The sequence below is a fragment of the Parus major genome, chromosome 1 (genome assembly GCF_001522545.3).
Source record: "Parus major isolate Abel chromosome 1, Parus_major1.1, whole genome shotgun sequence".
NCBI classification, from domain to species: Eukaryota; Metazoa; Chordata; class Aves; order Passeriformes; family Paridae; genus Parus; species Parus major.
In genome coordinates this window covers 58719869-58738877 of record NC_031768.1, presented here as the reverse complement: position 1 = coordinate 58738877, position 19009 = coordinate 58719869, and the positions used below count along the sequence as shown (strand labels likewise).

General features: G+C 36.7%; 1 protein-coding gene across 1 annotated transcript in view; it reads left to right on the top strand.

Annotated features, from left to right (window-relative positions):
* The window catches only part of VWA8 (von Willebrand factor A domain containing 8), a 179625-nt gene that overhangs the window by 57225 nt on the left and 103391 nt on the right, over positions 1 to 19009 (top strand). The window contains exons 15-20 of the mRNA XM_015633778.3: positions 5516 to 5684; positions 5980 to 6057; positions 9002 to 9117; positions 10063 to 10169; positions 12048 to 12154; positions 17239 to 17310. Coding sequence (XP_015489264.1) covers positions 5516 to 5684; positions 5980 to 6057; positions 9002 to 9117; positions 10063 to 10169; positions 12048 to 12154; positions 17239 to 17310 — 649 coding nt within the window. The remainder of the gene's footprint in view (positions 1 to 5515; positions 5685 to 5979; positions 6058 to 9001; positions 9118 to 10062; positions 10170 to 12047; positions 12155 to 17238; positions 17311 to 19009) is intronic.

The following is a 19009-nucleotide window of genomic DNA, read 5'->3' as shown; positions in this document are numbered from 1 at the left end:
ATATAATGTTTCTCATTTGCTAAGCTCTTAGTTTTCTGTTTGACTGACAGTGAACTTTCACTCTCTAATCCATAAGCAAAGGGTGTCTGTTGTACTAGACAAGAATGTATTTCAGATTAGTACTTGGTCTTAGAAACAAACAGATACCCCACTGTGTAGGCATTCTTATACCTGGAAGCTCAGTGTGACCATTTATCACCATCTTGGATGCAGATGAAAATTCTCGCTCCTAAATTATTTGAAGTCCATTTTGCTGAGAATCCTCACCTCCTAGGTGAAGTACTGAATCTGCCCTTTTTTTCTGTAATGACTTATTTAAAAAAGCTAGGTTAAAGTGAAGCAAACATGTAACTTCTTTGGTTTTGGCTTTGGGCCACTTAGGCATCACGAATGACTCTTCTATAGAGAGGGTAGTGTTCTCATCAGCCCTTGAGGAACTGATGGTGTTCCAGGACCTCATCCTGGTTTTGGTGCCTTCCATATTCTGCAAACATCACTGCCTTTTAACTGACTTCAGGATGCAATGTCAGTAATTGCTAGTTGATTCCAGGACTGTATTCATACTTGCTACTCATCCTTTTCAGCAGTAGTTACTATTCACTGCAAACTTCAGTACCTTCCAGTGTTGCAGAATCCGGCAGAATTAATCCATCAAATCATAACTGAGGTACTGACAGCTGATTTAATCACAGATTTTAATCACAATCTTTGCCTGTATTATATTGTCTTTGGAGAAGCTACATAGAGTATGTTGTAATATGAATTTATCAGCAGATTGGTTGGGTAAATTCTTACCTAAATTGCAGCTGGGAGATGCTTTCCATATTGATGAGAGATGTCTCTCTTCCTGCATGCCAGTGACTGTGACTAGTGGTCTTAGCCAGATTTCTGAAAATAAAAGGCAGCTTTACTTATCCAGATTTTCTGGATTTGACTCAAGTAATTTCAGTGCAACTGCTTTTTGCCAGGCCTGTGGAATATATGATGTCATTCTCAGTTTTGTTGGGACTGAATTTGCAATGTTGGAGTGACACATTTTGTACCTAATTTTCTAGTAAGGGAATATTAATATGTTTCTGCTGTTTTCATGCCTTTAATCATTAGTGCTTCAATAGTCAGAATACACATATGTGTAGTAGAAGAGAAAGAAGAAGAGGATCAAGAGGCTTGCTTGGGTTTTTTTACTTAAGGGATGGTATTTCAGATCATACTGTGATCTAGAGAAATCACATGCCTCTGTGTACAAGTACAAACAGTATTGCAGCAGAGAATGTGAATGTGCTTAAACCATGATGGTGTTATTAGAGCTGCTGGACAAAGAGGAAAGTACGGTTTGGTTTTCAGTTTGTTTTCAGTTTTTGCAGATTAGAGCACTATTATTCATAAGTTATATTTTTGACAACATTTCAAAGTTTTATTACTTTTGTAAGAGCTAATAAAATATATTCTGATTTTAAATTAGGTTAATTATTGTCATTGAATAATATGCTCATTATTATTTCATTACATATCGATACTTATAGAAAAAATTGCATTTTCTAAGAAGGGCTTGAGGCTGGTGGGTACAGTAGCTCTCTCAGAAGAGACAAATGCAAGCACTGCATTGCTCTTGGGACATTTTGAGATTCTCCTTGGCCTGCTGAAAGTCTCTAAGCTACAAAGTAACTAGTGATGGCCACAGAGTCTTTTTTCCTATATTTTTTATTATGCCAGTTTGGCTATAAAGTTAAGTTAGCAAATGGTCATAGAACACATTTGCACCTCTGAGGAAACTAAGAATTAATGTTTCTGAGTTTAAGGAGAAGAAAAAAACCTGCCCTTGAGAAAGTGACAGATGGTCCTTAGAGATATTTTACATAGAAGGAAATTATAGCTGCTGATACCTTACTCATTTAATGATTGCATGATTCATGTCCCTGAACAAGTTCAGAGAGTAAGAGAAAGTGTGTCCAAGTAGTGTGCATATCTGAGATTTCTGCATAGAATTTCTTCCGTAATTATCCATTAATTCCTAGAGACAGATACTGTAAAAGTAGCACACAGTCTTTACCAATCAAGCAGTGGAGTTTGTTTGTCTCAGGATGTAGTATTTAACTTATTTTTGTGGGTATACTCCCTCAACACACACTAATGCTAAGTTCTTGGTGTGGGGAGCAGAAAGGCAGCTATTACAGGAAAATCTAGGAGTAGGTGCATAGTAGGATAGTTCAAAAACTAAAAGAAGTCTCTCTTAATGCATGGGTGGTTCTAAAGCATTGCAGACAGTGGATTCTTTTCCATGTGGTTAGGTTGGAAGGGAATGCACAGTATATAAGACAAATATCAACTGTGGCAGGGTGTGAATTCAACCAGCAGTACAATTTTTAATTGCTTACATTTTTTAGCTTTTACTTCGTTTGTTGTTTAGGGGTTTGGCTTTTTTCCAGTTTAGTGAATTTTAAGATAAAGTCATCTGTTAATGCTAGACTGTGGTGGAATTTAAAAGAAACAGCATGAAAATAACAATAGGTAATTTTGGTCCTAGTGTTACAATAACTCCCAACTTTAAAAAAATTGATAGAAAATGAGATTTATTAAATCATATTACAGGAAGAGATAACCAAATATAGTTTGATCTTACAAAAAGTGGCATTAGAAATACTGTTCTGCATTTTATTTTATTTTATTTTATTCTATTTTTTTAATGAGAAGCTTCAGTTGCTCAGAAACATGGTCAATAGCAAGAAAATCTTTCCTTACAATCACCCTCATCAATGTGTATGACTTTTTTTGTAAGAGCAATGGTGGTAATCCTTGGCTGAAATTAAACAGTGATGTCAAAAGAAGGACACTCATTTTATTAGGAGAGTGCTTTGCTGCCTGTATTGTCAGTAAATGTTTACTAGAGAGAAGGATAGAGACTCTATGCATTAATCAGTTAACATTGAGTTTTCTCTCTGTGTTTGAGGCTCATTAATTTAAAAGATAGCAAGTTTTTAACAAGATACACTTTACTTTGTCTTCATCTGTAAAACCCACGAGATTTCTTGTCATATCAAAGATCTCTTTTCTATGAAGTACAGCTCCATGTAGGAGCTCTCCTTATTGTACTCTTTTTGAGTCTTGATCTGTAATGTGATGGAACAACTTTGAAGCTCTTCAGTTGTGCTGATGGAAGATGGGAACTTACAGAGCACTGCAGAACTGAGTCTTTTATGGTATTTAATAGTACACTTATCCTGACATTTTCAGCATTGCAAACATCACTTCAAACAATAGGCTTTTGAAATAGCCAAATAGGTTTATTTATGTTTACAAACTGGAAACCTGCAGCAGTGATATTCAAGTCTAGAGAGCACATCAGTGAATTGAACTGGTATCACCAAGTTAGCTTGCCCTGACTTTGCATCTCCTCTCCTCCCACTTCCTTCCATGCCCTCCCTGGCTGTCCCCACCAAGCCCGTTGAGGGTAGTGACTAGGAGTCACTGATTGTTGACTGATACAAAATAAATGTGATTCCTTTACCAGGAAATGATACAAAAGAAATAAGATTCCTTCACCTGAAAAGTTGACTCTTTCTTGTGTTCTCTTATGGTATTGCAGAAGGGCCAGTATTTGATGAATATCTGGATGAGGGTTGCTTTTTTACTTAGTAATGTTAGGGAAGTCTGAAAGTATATGTATTTATTCTATCTAGGAAATGTTTTCTTCTATAATAAAGCTGACTAATTTCCAACTGTTCCCTGACCTTCTTTTATGCTTAGTGACAATGACATTCCCATTGGTTCCTCTTTCATGTGATGTTTTCAGATGTCTCGTTCTATTTTTATCAATTAGGGAGTAGCTTCTAGGCTTTTGACTTTCAGCTGAGAGTAACTCATACCACCACCTTTGTTTGCTTTGATACAAGAGATTGCTGTAATTGTCCTGTTGTATCAGAGGTGTATTGTGATGTATAGATGAGCCAACATTGCAGTAGGTTTGTCAATTTATGTCTTCAGTAATTTGTATGGAAAATGACATGGTAACAGCAATAGAAACTGCCTAATCAAATTTCACTTGCTTTTTCCAAATGAACATCCTCTATTTTAATAAGAGTACTGTAAAATCAGTTGATGAAAACAGGCCCTTCTTGAACAAAATTTGATTGGCTTTTGTATATGATGTGTTACTCTATTGTTTCTGCTGCTTCTGGAGATCATCTCAGTTGGTCAAAACATGGTGCTAATAACAAGTCTGATCTCTGTGTGGGTCATTCACTTAAGAGTTGGACTTGATGATCCTTCTGGGTTGCTTTCAGCTCAGACTATTCACTGATCTCTGATGCTGTGATCTTGCAGGTGTGATTAATGAGTACCAATGAGTTCCCAATCAAAGGATCTGAAAATATTACCGACACAAGGTATACAAAAGATGTAGAGAAGACAAAGATATCAAAATCCAAGGCAGCAGTTTTTCAGTGCCCTAACATACACATCTAAAAGCTGTATATTTAAGTTTGTGTTGCAAGTTCCCATTATCTTCAGTGGAGTCAAGATTGTTAGTTACCAAATCCTCAAGTGAGAACTGGGAAACACTGACTTAGGCTAAGAAGTCAGTCCCATAAAGATTTAAAAACCAATAATAATAGAAGTACCTTTTACAGCTGGGAACAGCACATGTTTTTTCACAGGAAGCTGTGGGGGCAAATAGGATGAAGAAGCAAAGTTCAGAACGGTATTAGAAAAAATTTTTGGGCAAAGAGAAATTAAAGCAAGATCTATCCTATAATGTCTTTGAAGTTATGGTTGAGGGGAACTGGAAGAATATGAGAGGGAGAGACTACTAGTTGTAGCTAGACTTTTGTTCTTGGTTGATTTAAGGAGCCAGGATGGCAATTCTGAAATTCTTGTAAATCTTAATCTTCCACTGGAGAGACCTGTCTCCTCATGCTGACTAAAACAAGCCAGGAATGAAGTGATTGGTTTGGTTTTTGAAGCATAACTTTCAGGAGTGTTATGAAGCTAGACATATTAATCCAAGGACCACAAAGAGCGTCTGTAAGGGCATGTTGCTAAACTGTTACTAAGTTCAGCTCTTCACAGTATGTAGGCAAATCTCTACAGTGTCATCCTTTCTGTCAGTCTAATTCAGTAAAAGAAGTTACTCATTACTGCAGCTCTGGTAGGTCTTCTTTTGTCCCTGAGTTGACTGTGAGATACCCTGTTATAGGTAAAGCATTTGTAAAAGTCCATGAAATGAGTGAGATGTGCCCATTTCAGATATTTGTCCATCTTGAGGCATACAGGTCCTGTTGCAGATGAAGAGACTTGGGTACACTTCTGACCATAAAAAAATACCTAAGTTTAAAAAGTCAAGTTACTTTATGCAGCCTGCATATTTTTTTTAAAAAATAAAGTTGCATTGCAAACCATCTGAATATACTATGATATGTTTCAGTACAGTAATTTATCTTTTTTTTCATCAGTTGTAAATATTAAATCTGATATTCATTCCTTAAGCCAGGTAATGCATTTTGAAACTCTTTTTTTGCAGGTCTATCTTTCCTATCCATCCTTCTTTCAGAATAGTGGTCTTAGCAGAACCTCCTGTCATTGGAAGTAGTACCCAACAATGGCTGGGTCCAGAGTTTTTGACACTGTTTCTTTTTCATAATGTTCAATCTTTAAGCAAGAGTGAAGAAATTGAAGTTATTAAACAAATGGTAAGTACATTCAGTACTTTAGGCACTTACTGGCTATTGCTTACTGAACAGGATTATTTGCTACATATAAAGTATATAGCTATTTCAGTGTAGCATAAAGGAGCTGATTTTCAAAGCTTATCAAAGCAACATACCTGCTTATCTTTTAATGGCATAATTCTTATTTTAATATTAAATGCTGCTGTACTAAAAAAATACTCTTTCTCATAAAGCAACTCTGGCAACTCTATGGTTATTGCATATGTGGAACTTGAATATCTTGAAGTAAGATTAATATTGTTTTTCTTTCAACCAGATTCCAAATGTACCCAGTGTTGCTGTGGAAAAGTTGTTGTCAGTAACACACAAGCTTCGGGAGACAAATGATGCCACCGTGAGTCTTTTTTTTTTTCTTTTTTCTCTTTGAATTTACTATCTCCTGCTGCGACTGTCTTAACAAAGGCTAGGTGAAATGTGCTAAGCTATAGTGTTATTTCAAAGGCTGCCTAATTGGAAAACCATCCCCAGAAAGCTATTGCTGGCAATTACTGTGCTGCATACTATAAACTTCTTTGATTTATGATGTATGTATTTGGAAGCTCCATAAGTTTTAGGAATTTGCACTAATCCCAGAGAATCAAGAACAAAACACGTGTCAGCGATTTTAAGTGTGTGTCTCACAGTGAAACATGCTGAGGTGCCTTTTGGATATGTATGGATATAATCACGTGGGTTCAGGTATTTTTTTATTACTTCACTTTAGTAATTGGCAAATTGATAGCTGAAGTTATTGGGGCTTTTTGGCCATAGGAGCTATGTAGTAATTATAAAATGACAATGGGCAGCAGCAGAGATTCAGAAAATAGAAAGCTTCAGAACTCCTGGCTGCATTGCTGCTATAGGCTATTCTACTAAAGAAGTAATGTCAAGAAGAATAGGTTCTGCTAACCAAGTGACCACAGAATTCTTTAAAAATGCACAGTTAAATCACAGTGAGATGAAAAATAAATTATTGCTATGGCAGCTGAAACACAGCATGCCTTTGATATAAGTAAAATGTAAAAACATTTTTAGTGGAATCCAGCAGTACCAGCTTAAATAGTACACAAATTTAATCCGTTGTTTTTAGTTTTCATGATTTTAACATGAATAATAGTTTTTATAATTTTACTATTTAAGAAGTTGAGAGAGACTATTATGTTCTTTTGAGCTTAAAAAAGTACAAAATTGATTTCTATGTACAGTGTTGGGACTGTCAACGGAGCTTCTTACATCTAATGTATAAATATATTGGTTTTGACATACTTGGAGAGATACCATGCCTGAATAGAGCATCACAAAAATCTTCTCCAAATATATGGATACCTACAGAATTGTGAAATATCTAAATTAATTATGTGATACTGAATGAGAACTGAGTCACAGTGTGGTTCCAGAGAGGATTCTTGTAGATCAGCAGTGACATGAGACATGTTGGGAACATCACACCTGTGCAGAGATGGAATGTGTGCGTTATGTACATTAGGCTATTTATAGAGTTGTCTAAGTAAATAAGTCTCTGCCAGAGATTATCCTGAAATATTAACCATTGTTTAAAATGATTTTGTTAACAATAGAATACCTGTAGACTGTTCATTCTGTGGGCGTTGTCTGCGTCATTGTAATTGTTTGCTTGGTTTACAATAGAATTGGAGACCACAATCAAGATCCGGTTGAATTAGATGCCTCAGATACATATTTAAAAAATTGTCACTAACACAGTTTTGAGTTTGCAGTTGTTCAATATAAAAAACCCAAACAAATCAGGTAATAGAGGAGGAAATTTTGTTGACAGTACTTTCAGCTACCAGTTGAAAATACCCAGCTGTTATACAACTTTTCCTCAATGGGAGAGAGAACATATACCCTTCCCTCTTGGCCTTGCTTCAGGCATGGCTGAGTAGGTCTTGAAGTACCACGTGAAATGCCGTCATTTACATCACAATGTTCACAGTGCTGGGTTGTAAACCATGGTTGTTCAGATGTTGCTTCACAATCTTCTGTCAGTGAAAGCAAGAGGAGCAGGAGTAGTAATCTTTGCAGTTAGCTCAATCTAAATAATTCTTGTTCATTGCTCAGAGGTATGCTAAAAAGTATTATTCTTTCCTTTGTCATTTGAGAGAAGTTTTGTGTGATTTCATAGAACTGACTTTTTTTTTTCTTTTAAATTTAAATGCCTTTTTGTCAAAACTACTGTTTTTTGGGGGACGGAATTGGTGAATTAGTTTTAAGGTATTTCTTTTGCTTAAAAATTAATAAAGGGGAAGAAAGGCTCTGAAATTCATTAAATGTTGCTTTTCTGTCTTTTTTCCACTGGATTTAAAATGTCAAGATTTTTTTTTTTTTCCAATTGAAACAGCATCATATATTAAGACAATTTTAGTGCAGTTTGAAATCTTATATAAACTTGTATAAGCCCAAAGAAAACATTTTGAAATTATCTAATTAAAATATTTCATTTGACCCAGGCAAAACATGGCGTGACTTATCAGATCACACTCATTGTTGTGTGTTTCCTGCTAAAATAAGGAACCTATTTGTATTAGATACCTTCATCCGGTAGATATAATTATAGAATGATTTCTTTCTCAGTCTTTAGATCTTTAAATACATGGTTGCTTGTTTTGTGGTTCTGTTTGTTTGTTTTTTTAAATTTTGCTGTGTTTGTTTGAGGTCTGCCTTCCCTAGCATTGAGTAATTTCTATAAATCTTTGCTGAATCATGTCCAGTTTTTAACATTTGTTTTAACATCTAGACAACAGCAAAGGACACAGTGTTCCAGTAATGGCCCTCCCACAAGGCGTGTGCAGAGGTGATACAATCTCCGTACTGCTGCCCAGTGTTGTCTTGTTTATATGTCTAAGAATCCTGCCAGACCTTTTTGCCAGAATGTTACATGTGGAACTCATGTTCAGTTTGTGAAGAGCGAATGAGTTTTTAGCACATTGATCCTTTCACAGTAGCTAACCTGCTTTTTATTGCTGATACTTATGTTAGGATTTATATTGCACATAGAATTCAGTTCACAGTATTTTTTTTCTTCCTGTTGCTTATAAGTGATATTTTAAGGCTAATCTTTTGATGGCATAATGATTTCCATGACAGTGACTTACTGCAAAAAATACAGAATTACAAGCTTGCCTATTAAAGTGCACGAGTTGCTGTAGAAGGCACAAAGTATCTATGAATCAGGAGAAAAGTTGAAATAATTCCTTTTGGATTATGTTTTTCTCCTGACTAGTTTGCTCTAAATCCCTCACATGGATTAAATAATTAAACTACCCTGTATTTTTTGACAGGCACAGTCACTGGCCTCGTTTTTATCTACCCGACAACTGTTGCGAATTTGTCGTCGACTGTCACAACATCCAGATGAAAGCCTTTATGATGCTGTTAATAAAGCCTGCCTTTCCAGGTAGAACTGCTAGTTTTGGTGGAAGTTCGAGGGCTTCTTGGTCAGTTGTTAACATGCAAGATAGCTTTTAATGTGTTTTAGTAAGAAATGCAATTGCTGTCTTGCTCCTTGAAGTTGGTAATTTCTTTAAAAATATTTCTGTGGTATTCTCAGACCTGGAAAGTAAGTAGAAAGGACTTGGTATGCTTTTCCATCTTTATGAAGATATGTCATTACACTATATAAATTAGGTCATCATTATCAGCATTGCTTCACTGTCTAAAAACACTCAAAGCAGGACCATATTAATGTCTAATTTGACTTATGTTTCATGGACACTTGGTTTCAGTTCTAAAAGCTCTGTCTAGAAAAGTTATGAGGGTTTTGTTTGCTTTGGGATTTTCTTTGTGGGTTTTGGTTTGTTTGGGCTTTTGTGGTTTGGGGATTTTTTGGGGGATCTTCAAAAGAAAGCAAGTTGTTATCAAAAGGTTTGGAAAACTGAAAGGATCTATTTCTAGACACCTCAGTGCTTACTCTTTCTCTCTGGAACATAAGATCCAAGTGAATTGAGTAATGAGAAAAGGTATTTCCAAAAACCGATTGTTTCTGTTGTGACTCTAACTTGCAATGGAATGAGGACATCACATGCCTCCAGTTCTAAATCACCTTATATTACAACACTATTGCAATATTTGATGACAGTGAAGCTTTTTAAAAAGAGTATACCGCCACAAGTGTAGTTTATTGACTAATAAAGAAGCTCAATTCCTCTCCTTGGGAAGAAATGTAGAAGGCTTTTTTTGAAAGAAATAGGCATTCACAGTTTGGAGGTTCAAGTAAATCTTCATTTTGAATTTTAGTTTACAGATTACATTAGGTTTAGATTTTTAGATTACAGAAAATACTGGAAACTTTAAAAAGAAAAACCCTTAAAATACAACCTCCCTATTATTCTCCTTCTTTTAGATTTTTACCAAACCTCGCCAGATCAGCTTTACATAAAAATCTGCAGGATTCTGGTATTGAATCAAGTCCAGTTGATACAGAGGAACTAGAGGGAAAGGATTACACATGTAAGCTTCTGCTATTTCTTTTCTTGCTCTGCATGAATGTTATTCAGAGTGCTGGATCATAAAGGTGTTTTAGTTATCCTCAAAATTAAATGTAATTTGCTTCAGTTGTATCTCTGACTTTGATCTATGAGAATGAGTTGCTGCTCTCAGTATGTTGTGTTGTCTGCTGAATTCCCTGCTCATGGAATTTTGTTTTCCATCATGTTTAAGTGTTTCTCAGTCTAGAAGATCCATGTCTCAGGCTTTTAATACTGCTTTTTAATTTCTTTTCATCACTGATAGCTAGTCCTCTGTACAGTTACAGACTTAGTTTGATCTGTTTTTTTATTTCTCTGGTCTGTTTTTTTACAAGTGCTCCTTTCTCTCCTCTGTTAAAATCACCTTTGTTTTTTGAGATTCTTGTTACAAGTTTTGTGCTATCATTTGCTTTCATTCTGGTACACACTTCTTTGTTATTCTCTTTAAATTGCTGTCAAAGTTGCATGTCACCTTTATAGAGCAGGTCTTTGTTTCTTTGACTTACCCAACTTGTACTCATTTGTAGTAGCCTTAAGGGCTATGCATGTATTTCTGCTTCTGCCATTTTTCTCACTTCTGTTTTCTCATTCCTATATGACCCCCTTCATGCTAGCTGTATATCTTTTCATATCTTCTGTCAGGCAGCATACTGTGAGCAATTTGCTGTTTTCCATTCATGATGTTTTTCCTTCTCTCTGCCTCACCAGTGTTATCTCTGCCTCACCAGTGTTATCTCTGCTCTTGTTCTTCTGTATGTTTGTTCACAGTTTTGTGATGTATTAGATGTCTATATTTTTGCTGTTAGATCATTACAGTGGTAAACACATCTTTGGTTTTAATTCACGTGGATTCTGTTTTTATGAATTTATTAATGTGGGTGTATATAGAAGTACATATGTAGATACCAATATAGTAATGGATATATAGTTTCTATTACATGCAGTATAATATGTATATAACTATATACAAATATCTATCCAGCCATATGTATATACATATATAGCTGCATCTATCTATGCATTATCATATCTCCTATTCACATTTTATATATATATAAAGCTATGTATACAAAATAATTTGAAGTCTTGCCAGTTGTGTGATGCTACCTGCTTACCTTTTTTTTTTTTTAATCTGGATAAAATTTTATGTGTTTCTCTGTTTCACGCCACAGAGGGAAACAGCTAAAAATATCTGTCTAGAAATAAGGGTCTTTTCAGTTTTCAGGTTAAGAAATTAGTAGAAAAAAAAAATAATTATTACATGTTATTATTTACACTTGTTATATTCCTAAGTACTGAATTTGTGGTTCTTTTGATCTAAGAATTTTTTTGACGTACTTTTTCTCTCAGAGCTGTAGTTGAGGGATATTTCAACTATGCAGTGCTGAAAGGGAGAATCAGCAGTGGCTCTGTACTGTTGTGGTGGGTGTGCTCTCCCCTCTCAGCTGAGCACCCACACAGCCACTCATTACCTCACCTTTGCACCTCACTCCACAGTTGGGAAGGACAACAGAAGAATGGAAGTGTGAAATCTTGAGGATTGAGGAAATGTAGCCTAACAGTATTGGTGATGTTCCAGTAATACAATGAGAGTGTGAAATTAAACCAAGGCAGTGGTCATAACTTCTGGTGTTTCTTAGAGTCCTTTTCCTGTAAGATCACCATTTCATAATTTATTATAATAGACTTCTTTACAGTTTTAAAGAGAATTCAATTTCATAATAATGCAATCTTTTGTAAATGGATACTCTTCCAAGTGTTCTCTTTATTTAGATAATTTGGGAATGTTGGGTATTGATTGCTTGTCTGCTTAGAAGATGTTGTAAGAAATGTATTTGCTTGTTTCCTGAAAAATGACTAGGTGAAATAAACAATGGGATTCTGAAGATAGGGTCTGTGACCATGCCAATTTATAACTCAGCTGAGAAAATGAAAGTGCCAGATGTTTTGTTTTATGAAAATGCACAAGTAAGTACAAATCTCTGATTTCTGAGTCACAAGTCTGTTAAATGTGTACTAATGGGTAAGCTCATATATGTAGTAAATAATGTACTAACTAAATTTTAACAATATATTTTTGAAGTAGTTTCTTTAGTCTTAAATTTTTCTCATAGTATTTCAGACATGTCTTCATCCCTGTGTGAAGAGATTATAACAATTTTGTTAAACATTTTATTTATGTTTACTGCTGCTGGACTGATCCACCCTTGGGGGCTGATTGTAGATTGCATCCCGAGACTGTGTTTTACAGGTCTCTTGCATAAAGTTGTATCTCCTTGGGGTGGGTTGACCTTGGCTGAACTCCAGGTGCCCACCAAGCCACTCTATCATTTCCCCTTCCCAGCTGGACAGGGGAGACAAAATAAGCTGGAAAACAACTCATAGGTTGAGATAAGGCAGTTTAATAAGCCAAAGCAAAACTTTGTGTGTGCATGGTCAAAAAGAAAAAACAACAATTTAATTCCCTATTTCCCATCAGCAAGTGATGTTCAGCCATTTCCAGGGAAGCAGGGACTCAGCACTTGGGGTGGTTGCTTGGGGAAGCAAACATTGTAAATAACAAATGCTCCCACTTCTACTCCTTTTCTTAACTTTTGTATCTGAGCTGATGTCATATGGTATGGAATATACCTGTGGTTACTTTGGCTCAGTTGGCCTAAGTGTGTCCCGTCACAGGATCTTGCCCACCCCAGACTACTGATGGGGGGGAAATGCTGGGGAGACAGTGCTGATGCTGTGCCAGCCCTGCTCAGCAGTAGCCAAAGGTGTGTGAACAACACCTTTCCAGCTACCAAGGGCTGCTATGGGAAAGTGAACTCACAGAATCATAGAATATGCTGAATTGGAAGGGGCTCGAAAAGATCATTGAGTCCAACTCCTGGCCCTGTGCAGGACCATTCCCAAGAATAACATCATATATCAGAGAACATTGCCCAAACACTTCTTGAACTCTCTCAGGCTGGTGCTGTGACCACTTCTCTGGGAAGCCTGTTTCAGTGCCCAGCCATCCTCAAGAGCCTTTTCCTGATATCCAACCTAAACGTCCCCTGCTATAGCTCCAGGCCATTCCCTCAGGTTCTGTCCCTGTCTCCACAGAGCAGAGATCAGTCCCTGCTGCTCTTGTTCCCCTCATGAGGAAGCTGTAACCGCAATGAGGGCTCCCTTCTGTCTCCTCCAGGTTAAACTGACCAAGTGTCTTCAGCTGCTCCTCACACGGCTTCCCCTCGAGGCCCGTCACCATGTCCATTGCCCTCCTTTGGACGTTCTATAACAGTCTATATATTAATGCCTTTCTTACACTGTGGCACCCAAAACTGCCCCCAGCACTGGAGGTGAAGCTGCCCCAGCTCAGAGCAGAGCGGGACAGAGCAGGACAGTCCCCTCCCTTGCCCAGCTGGCCATGCTGTGCCCAGGACAGGGTTTCCCCTCCTGGTTGCCAGGGCACTGCTGGCTCATGTTCAGCTTGCCATTGACCAGGACCTCCAGGTCCCTTTCCACGGCTCTGCTTTCTGGCTTCTCATTTCTCAGTCTGCCTGTACATCCAGGGTTGCCCCATTCCAGGTGTAGAATCTGGCACTTGTCCTTGTTAAACTTAGTAAGGGTGGTGATTGCCCATCTCTCTAATTTGTCCAGGTCTCTCTGCGAGGACTCCCTGTCCTCAAGGGAGTCAACGACTCCTCCCAGTTTTGTATCATCTGCAGATTTGCTTGTTACCCCTTCCTGTCCATTAGTATCCCTTCCAAGTCATTTATGAGGATGTTGAGTATGGGAGTTCCAAGCACAGAAAGCTCTTGAGATCTTGTGTATACAAGCTCAAGCATAGACATGAACACAGGGTTTGATTTAAGACCTTGGAGACGGCTTCCAGATTAGAATCATAAGCAAGAATGTGAGTTTAAATAAAATACATTAAATTAGGTTGTAGAAAGTTTTAAGGTATTAAAGTTAAGATATAGAAGGAGTTGTAAAGGTAATAAGGAGTTTAAGGTATAACAACTTGTCTTGTGTGTCATATGATTGGCTAAGAAGGTCCACACTGCGGCAAAGACATATAAAACAAAATAATTAACTTCTGGTATAAAAGTAGAAGCATTCTTTTTGTGGCAGAATTTTATTGGCTAATTAACCTTTAAGAAACCTTGTAACCTGTGGTGTTGTGACCACTGACCAAGAACATCTGGTGCACATGGTAAAGACATTCTCACAACTTCATGAGCTGTAGAAGAATAATAAATCATGCTTTAAGACATCTCCCTGTGGTCCTCTCAAAATCCTGACAGTTGTGGAGCACAGGGCTTAAGTTGAAGCCCTGTGGTACCACACTAGTGACTGATATCCCCCCATTCACTGTAACCCTCCATGCCCAGACTGTGAACCAGCTCCATCTCAGCCAGACCCAATACACTTCTTTAGAATTAATATTGCATGTTTGAAAGCCAAGGTGAATAGTACTTAGTAAATTAGTTATTAGAGTTATTAATTATTTCTTTTAGATAGTTTAGCTTATTAATTTGACATAAGTGTCAATTAGTCGTAGTAGTAATAGTAAATAGTGGTTAGTGAATAAAAGGAAAAGGATGGGCTTTGTGTCTTTGGGTTTTTTGGTTTCTGTTCCTCCAGCACCCCTTTTGTAGAGCAGCTTTCTTCTCTATCTAGCGTGGAAGCCTCCAAACTCTCAGACAAAGGTATCCTTAGGACGAGATTTACTCTCTTGGTTACCTTTAGAATATTTTGCTACTGGAAGGCAACACTGATAGCATGATCTTGTGAAATACTTCACTTTTAGGGGCCTGGTGTGGGTTTCCATACTTTCTTTTTCCTTGTATTTTTTCATACCTCACTTATAATTTTGCCCCAGAAAGACTATGCTACATGGGTATCACCATTTAAAGGTAATGACAAGCCATGCAAGGGGAACAGATGACAGATTTCATCTTCCCTACTAATACTTCATGTGAGATTTTGTTCTGTGTTGCAGTTTTGATAATTTTATAATTTGTGTCTGTTGGAAATGAAATCCTGAATTGTTCTAGCGCTTAACACCTGCATTGCTTTTTCCACCTTCTTGCTTATAACTTCAGAAAACCGTAGACAAAGCAGATTTTATTCAGGAAGCAGAAACCAAATACCAGTCAGGATAGGTGTTCCTATTTCTAAATGAATTCTACTCTTCTTTTCTGTATTGCTACTTTGTAGCTTGGTCATTCAAGTGCTATAATGATCATTTTATAAAACCTGCTGGAAAACAAATTTGATTTGAGTTTAGTGCAGTGGTTCATTACCTGAAAGGTACAGATATAAACTGAAAACAGAGAAAAAGATATGTCCTCAGCCTTTTGCAGTGCTGCACAGTATAATGAAACATATAGATTTTTGCCTTTGTATGTTTGGTCTTGAAACAATTCACATTACAGTGAAATCTAATATTGCCATGGAACATTGTTGTTGGTCCACAACAGGTGGCATAGAGATGTGAGTAATTTTTTTATGTAATATGCCCAATGCCATTTTCAGACAAGGCATTGTCTGAAAATGGATAAATAAAGGTGATAGATGTGTCTACTTACAAGTTCTTTGCGTAAATAGCTAATATTAAATGTCTCCATGCATCATAATACAATGCTAATTTAAGTCCTGGTGCAAAAAGAAGACCCAACCAAAGAAGAAGTATCAATACATAGTATTTATTGTGGGTAAGGTGCTTTGCAGGGGAACCATACTCATATTTGTTCAATTTAGGATAAAAAAGTCATCAAAAGGATGTATTTGTGCCTTAGCAACAAAATTTAAACATGTAATCAGTGTGTGTGGTAAACTGTCTTCCTAGAATTTCTCCTGTATCTGGTCAAATTCATTCTCCTCAGTTTTAAGTTTCTAGTCTATACACATGCCAAAAAAGAAAATAATTTGCCTTGAAGTTCTCCTTAAATTGTGTATTGAGTATTCAGTAGTCTTTTGAAATGCCTGGTTAGGATTTCATGGTATTAAGCTGTGTTTACAAGAGTTTCTTTCCCCACCCCCAGCCTGTTTTCTAGAGAGATTTGGAAATTTAAAATATCCTTCACACAGAAACTGAGGGTTTCTATGCTCAGAAATTATAAGCAAGCTGCTGATTTTTAATTTTTATTTTAATCAAGTACTGGAGATGAGATGATACTGTGTTTATTTAAAGACAATCATTCATTTCTCTAAGTAGGCTGACTGACCTACTTACAGATGACCTATTTTTACTAGATACAGTGGAGAAATATACATGACTTTATTGCAAGTAAAGTAGTCTGCATTGCCACATTATCCTGAAACCCTTTTTATCCTTTTAAACAAATCATTTGTGAGAAACGAGATTAAGATTAAATGATGTACAGTGTGTTACCTTTTATGATATTGGATACTGGATATATGTAAAAATATACTTCCAGCATTTTGGCTTCAATTAGGCACATATGAACTAATAATAAAAGTTGAATAGTTAGACATACAGTTAGACTGTAAAGCACATATAAACACTTTCAGACTCAAGCATGCATTTTCCTATCTTTATTTTCCTTGAAAATAAAGTTTCATTAGAACATAAAAAGTATATTTGTTATTAAGTTAAACCTGGTGTTTAATGTTTAATAAAATATATGTGTATAACTAAATTATGCCTTTTATTCTCTCTGATTTTTGCAATGTTCTACTAGGATATTGCTGGAAAATTGGCACAAACTGAAAGAAAGTTCTTACACTCTGGGTGACAGGCATTCAGCTAAACTAAAAGGAAACATGCAAGGAATGATTACAGACAATTACAAGTATTTAGGGAAATCAGGTGCCCACAATGCATTTGAGCAGAGGATGTAAGTGCTTAATTGTTCTAGTCACTGGATATATTGCCTCTGCTATTATTGGCTGAGAAGCTCTTGCTATGAAATAAGTAGCTGTAAGTAAAAAGTTCAAAAATATTTAGCCCCAAATCCTTGAAGCTAGGCTCCTGTTGTACCACTGTCATTAGTGAATGCATAAACTTGAGAGCATAAAATCAAGTGAAAATTGTGGTTTTGTTTCTACAGCATATGATGGTAATGGAAGATATGCTCAAGGATTTTCTGCTGGGAGAACATCTTCTGTTAGTTGGCAACCAGGTGAGTTAAATATTTCTTGCAATGCATGGAACAAACTCATTATTTAATAATGATATTAAATCTGTTTTACTTCTTTTTAATTGCATTCATTTCTACTAGTGAGGTATTTGTCCTGTTTTTCAATTCCTTATTTAACAGTGTCCAAGTATTTTATGGGCACACATTTGTGGAAAATGTAAGTGCCATATATGTGTTTTATATGACTGTCTGAATAAAAAGTCAAGTCATTAATCATGGAATAGTCTGAGTTGGAAGGGACCCATAAGGATTATCAAAGTACAACTCCTGGTCCCGCAAAGGACATCCTCAGGAGTCACTTGCTGTGCCTGAGAGTGTTGACCAAATGCTTCTTGAACTCTGTCAGGCCTGACCACTTTCCTGGGGAGCCTGTTCCAGTGCCAAAACACCCTCTCTGGGTGAAAAACCTTTTTCTGATATCAAATCTAAACCTCTCCTGACATAGTAATAGCTATATGTAACAGCATTATCATTAAAATCTTCAGTTAATGGTGTTGGTTATCCTTCTTGACTATGTATCAGACCACTCCTTTAAAACTCTAGTGGTAGGTAAGAAGTATACACTTCAGTATTACCTAAGTCTTATTGATAGCTAAATATTAGTTTTCTCTAAGAGTGACAGATTTGTGTAGTTCTTTGACTAGTATCTTTGCTGATCAATACTTGACTTTTTGGGGGAAATACCAACCTCACCAATAATCTCCCTTTAGTTTAGCTGTCCCTTAGATAGACTATAATAATTTTTTAGCAGATGTTTTTCTTTTTGTTTGCAATAGTCTTTAAAAAATGTTCTAACACAAAGCACTAATGATCTAACCAACAGGGCAATGAATATAAAATGCTAATTATTATTAATGTGTGTATATTGAAGTATAGTCCCATCTGTTTAGCATCCTTGTTATCAACTTGAATTTACAAAGATGGTGCATTTGAAACCTCTGTAGACTTTTGATGGATAATGCCAGCTTCTCCCAAAGGTTTAATCTCTTCATAAATAAAAATTGATCTATTTCATAAATGAAACAAGTTCTATTTATTCTATTTCATAAGCAGTGCTGTCTATGCCTGCTTCCAAGCTGGTGTTGAAAATGTTATGTAGTACAGATTGCTTGCAGCACCTGCAGTAAAGGAATAGCAGGATCAGGCTGAACCACAGGAAAATGGAGGCAGGGACAGAGTCCATAATGACAGCTTTTGCAGTCCTTTGGTGCCAAAGCAAGAGTAGCAGGTCTGGGGACAGCAGCCATGGTCACCCAAGTGCTCAGTGGCTGTCAGACAGGTCCATGGTGAATGAGGCAAGTGTGAAATCAAGCTGGGAAGTCCAGTCAGTAGGTCCAGGCTGGGATCAGCAAGATACAGGCCAAGCGGAGCATTGCCACAGTGCAGGTTGGGAAGGAACCAAGGAAAGGGCTTGAGTGTAAACGCAGCTCCTAAGGCATGGGGGACAAAAGGAACTCCAGCAAGGCAGGAAAACTATTTCAGAGCTGACCTTCAATACCAACAAGTAAAACCCTAGGCATGGGGAAAGAGCTTGTGTAGACCAGTGGTGGTTTGATACATGCCTCATTTGGCAGAAAGTTTTGAAGACTATGCAAGTACAATTATTAGGAAATAAGATATTTTTCCAGCAGTTGTATTCTCTTCTCTAGTAATTTAATGCATGTCATATTTATTCCCATTT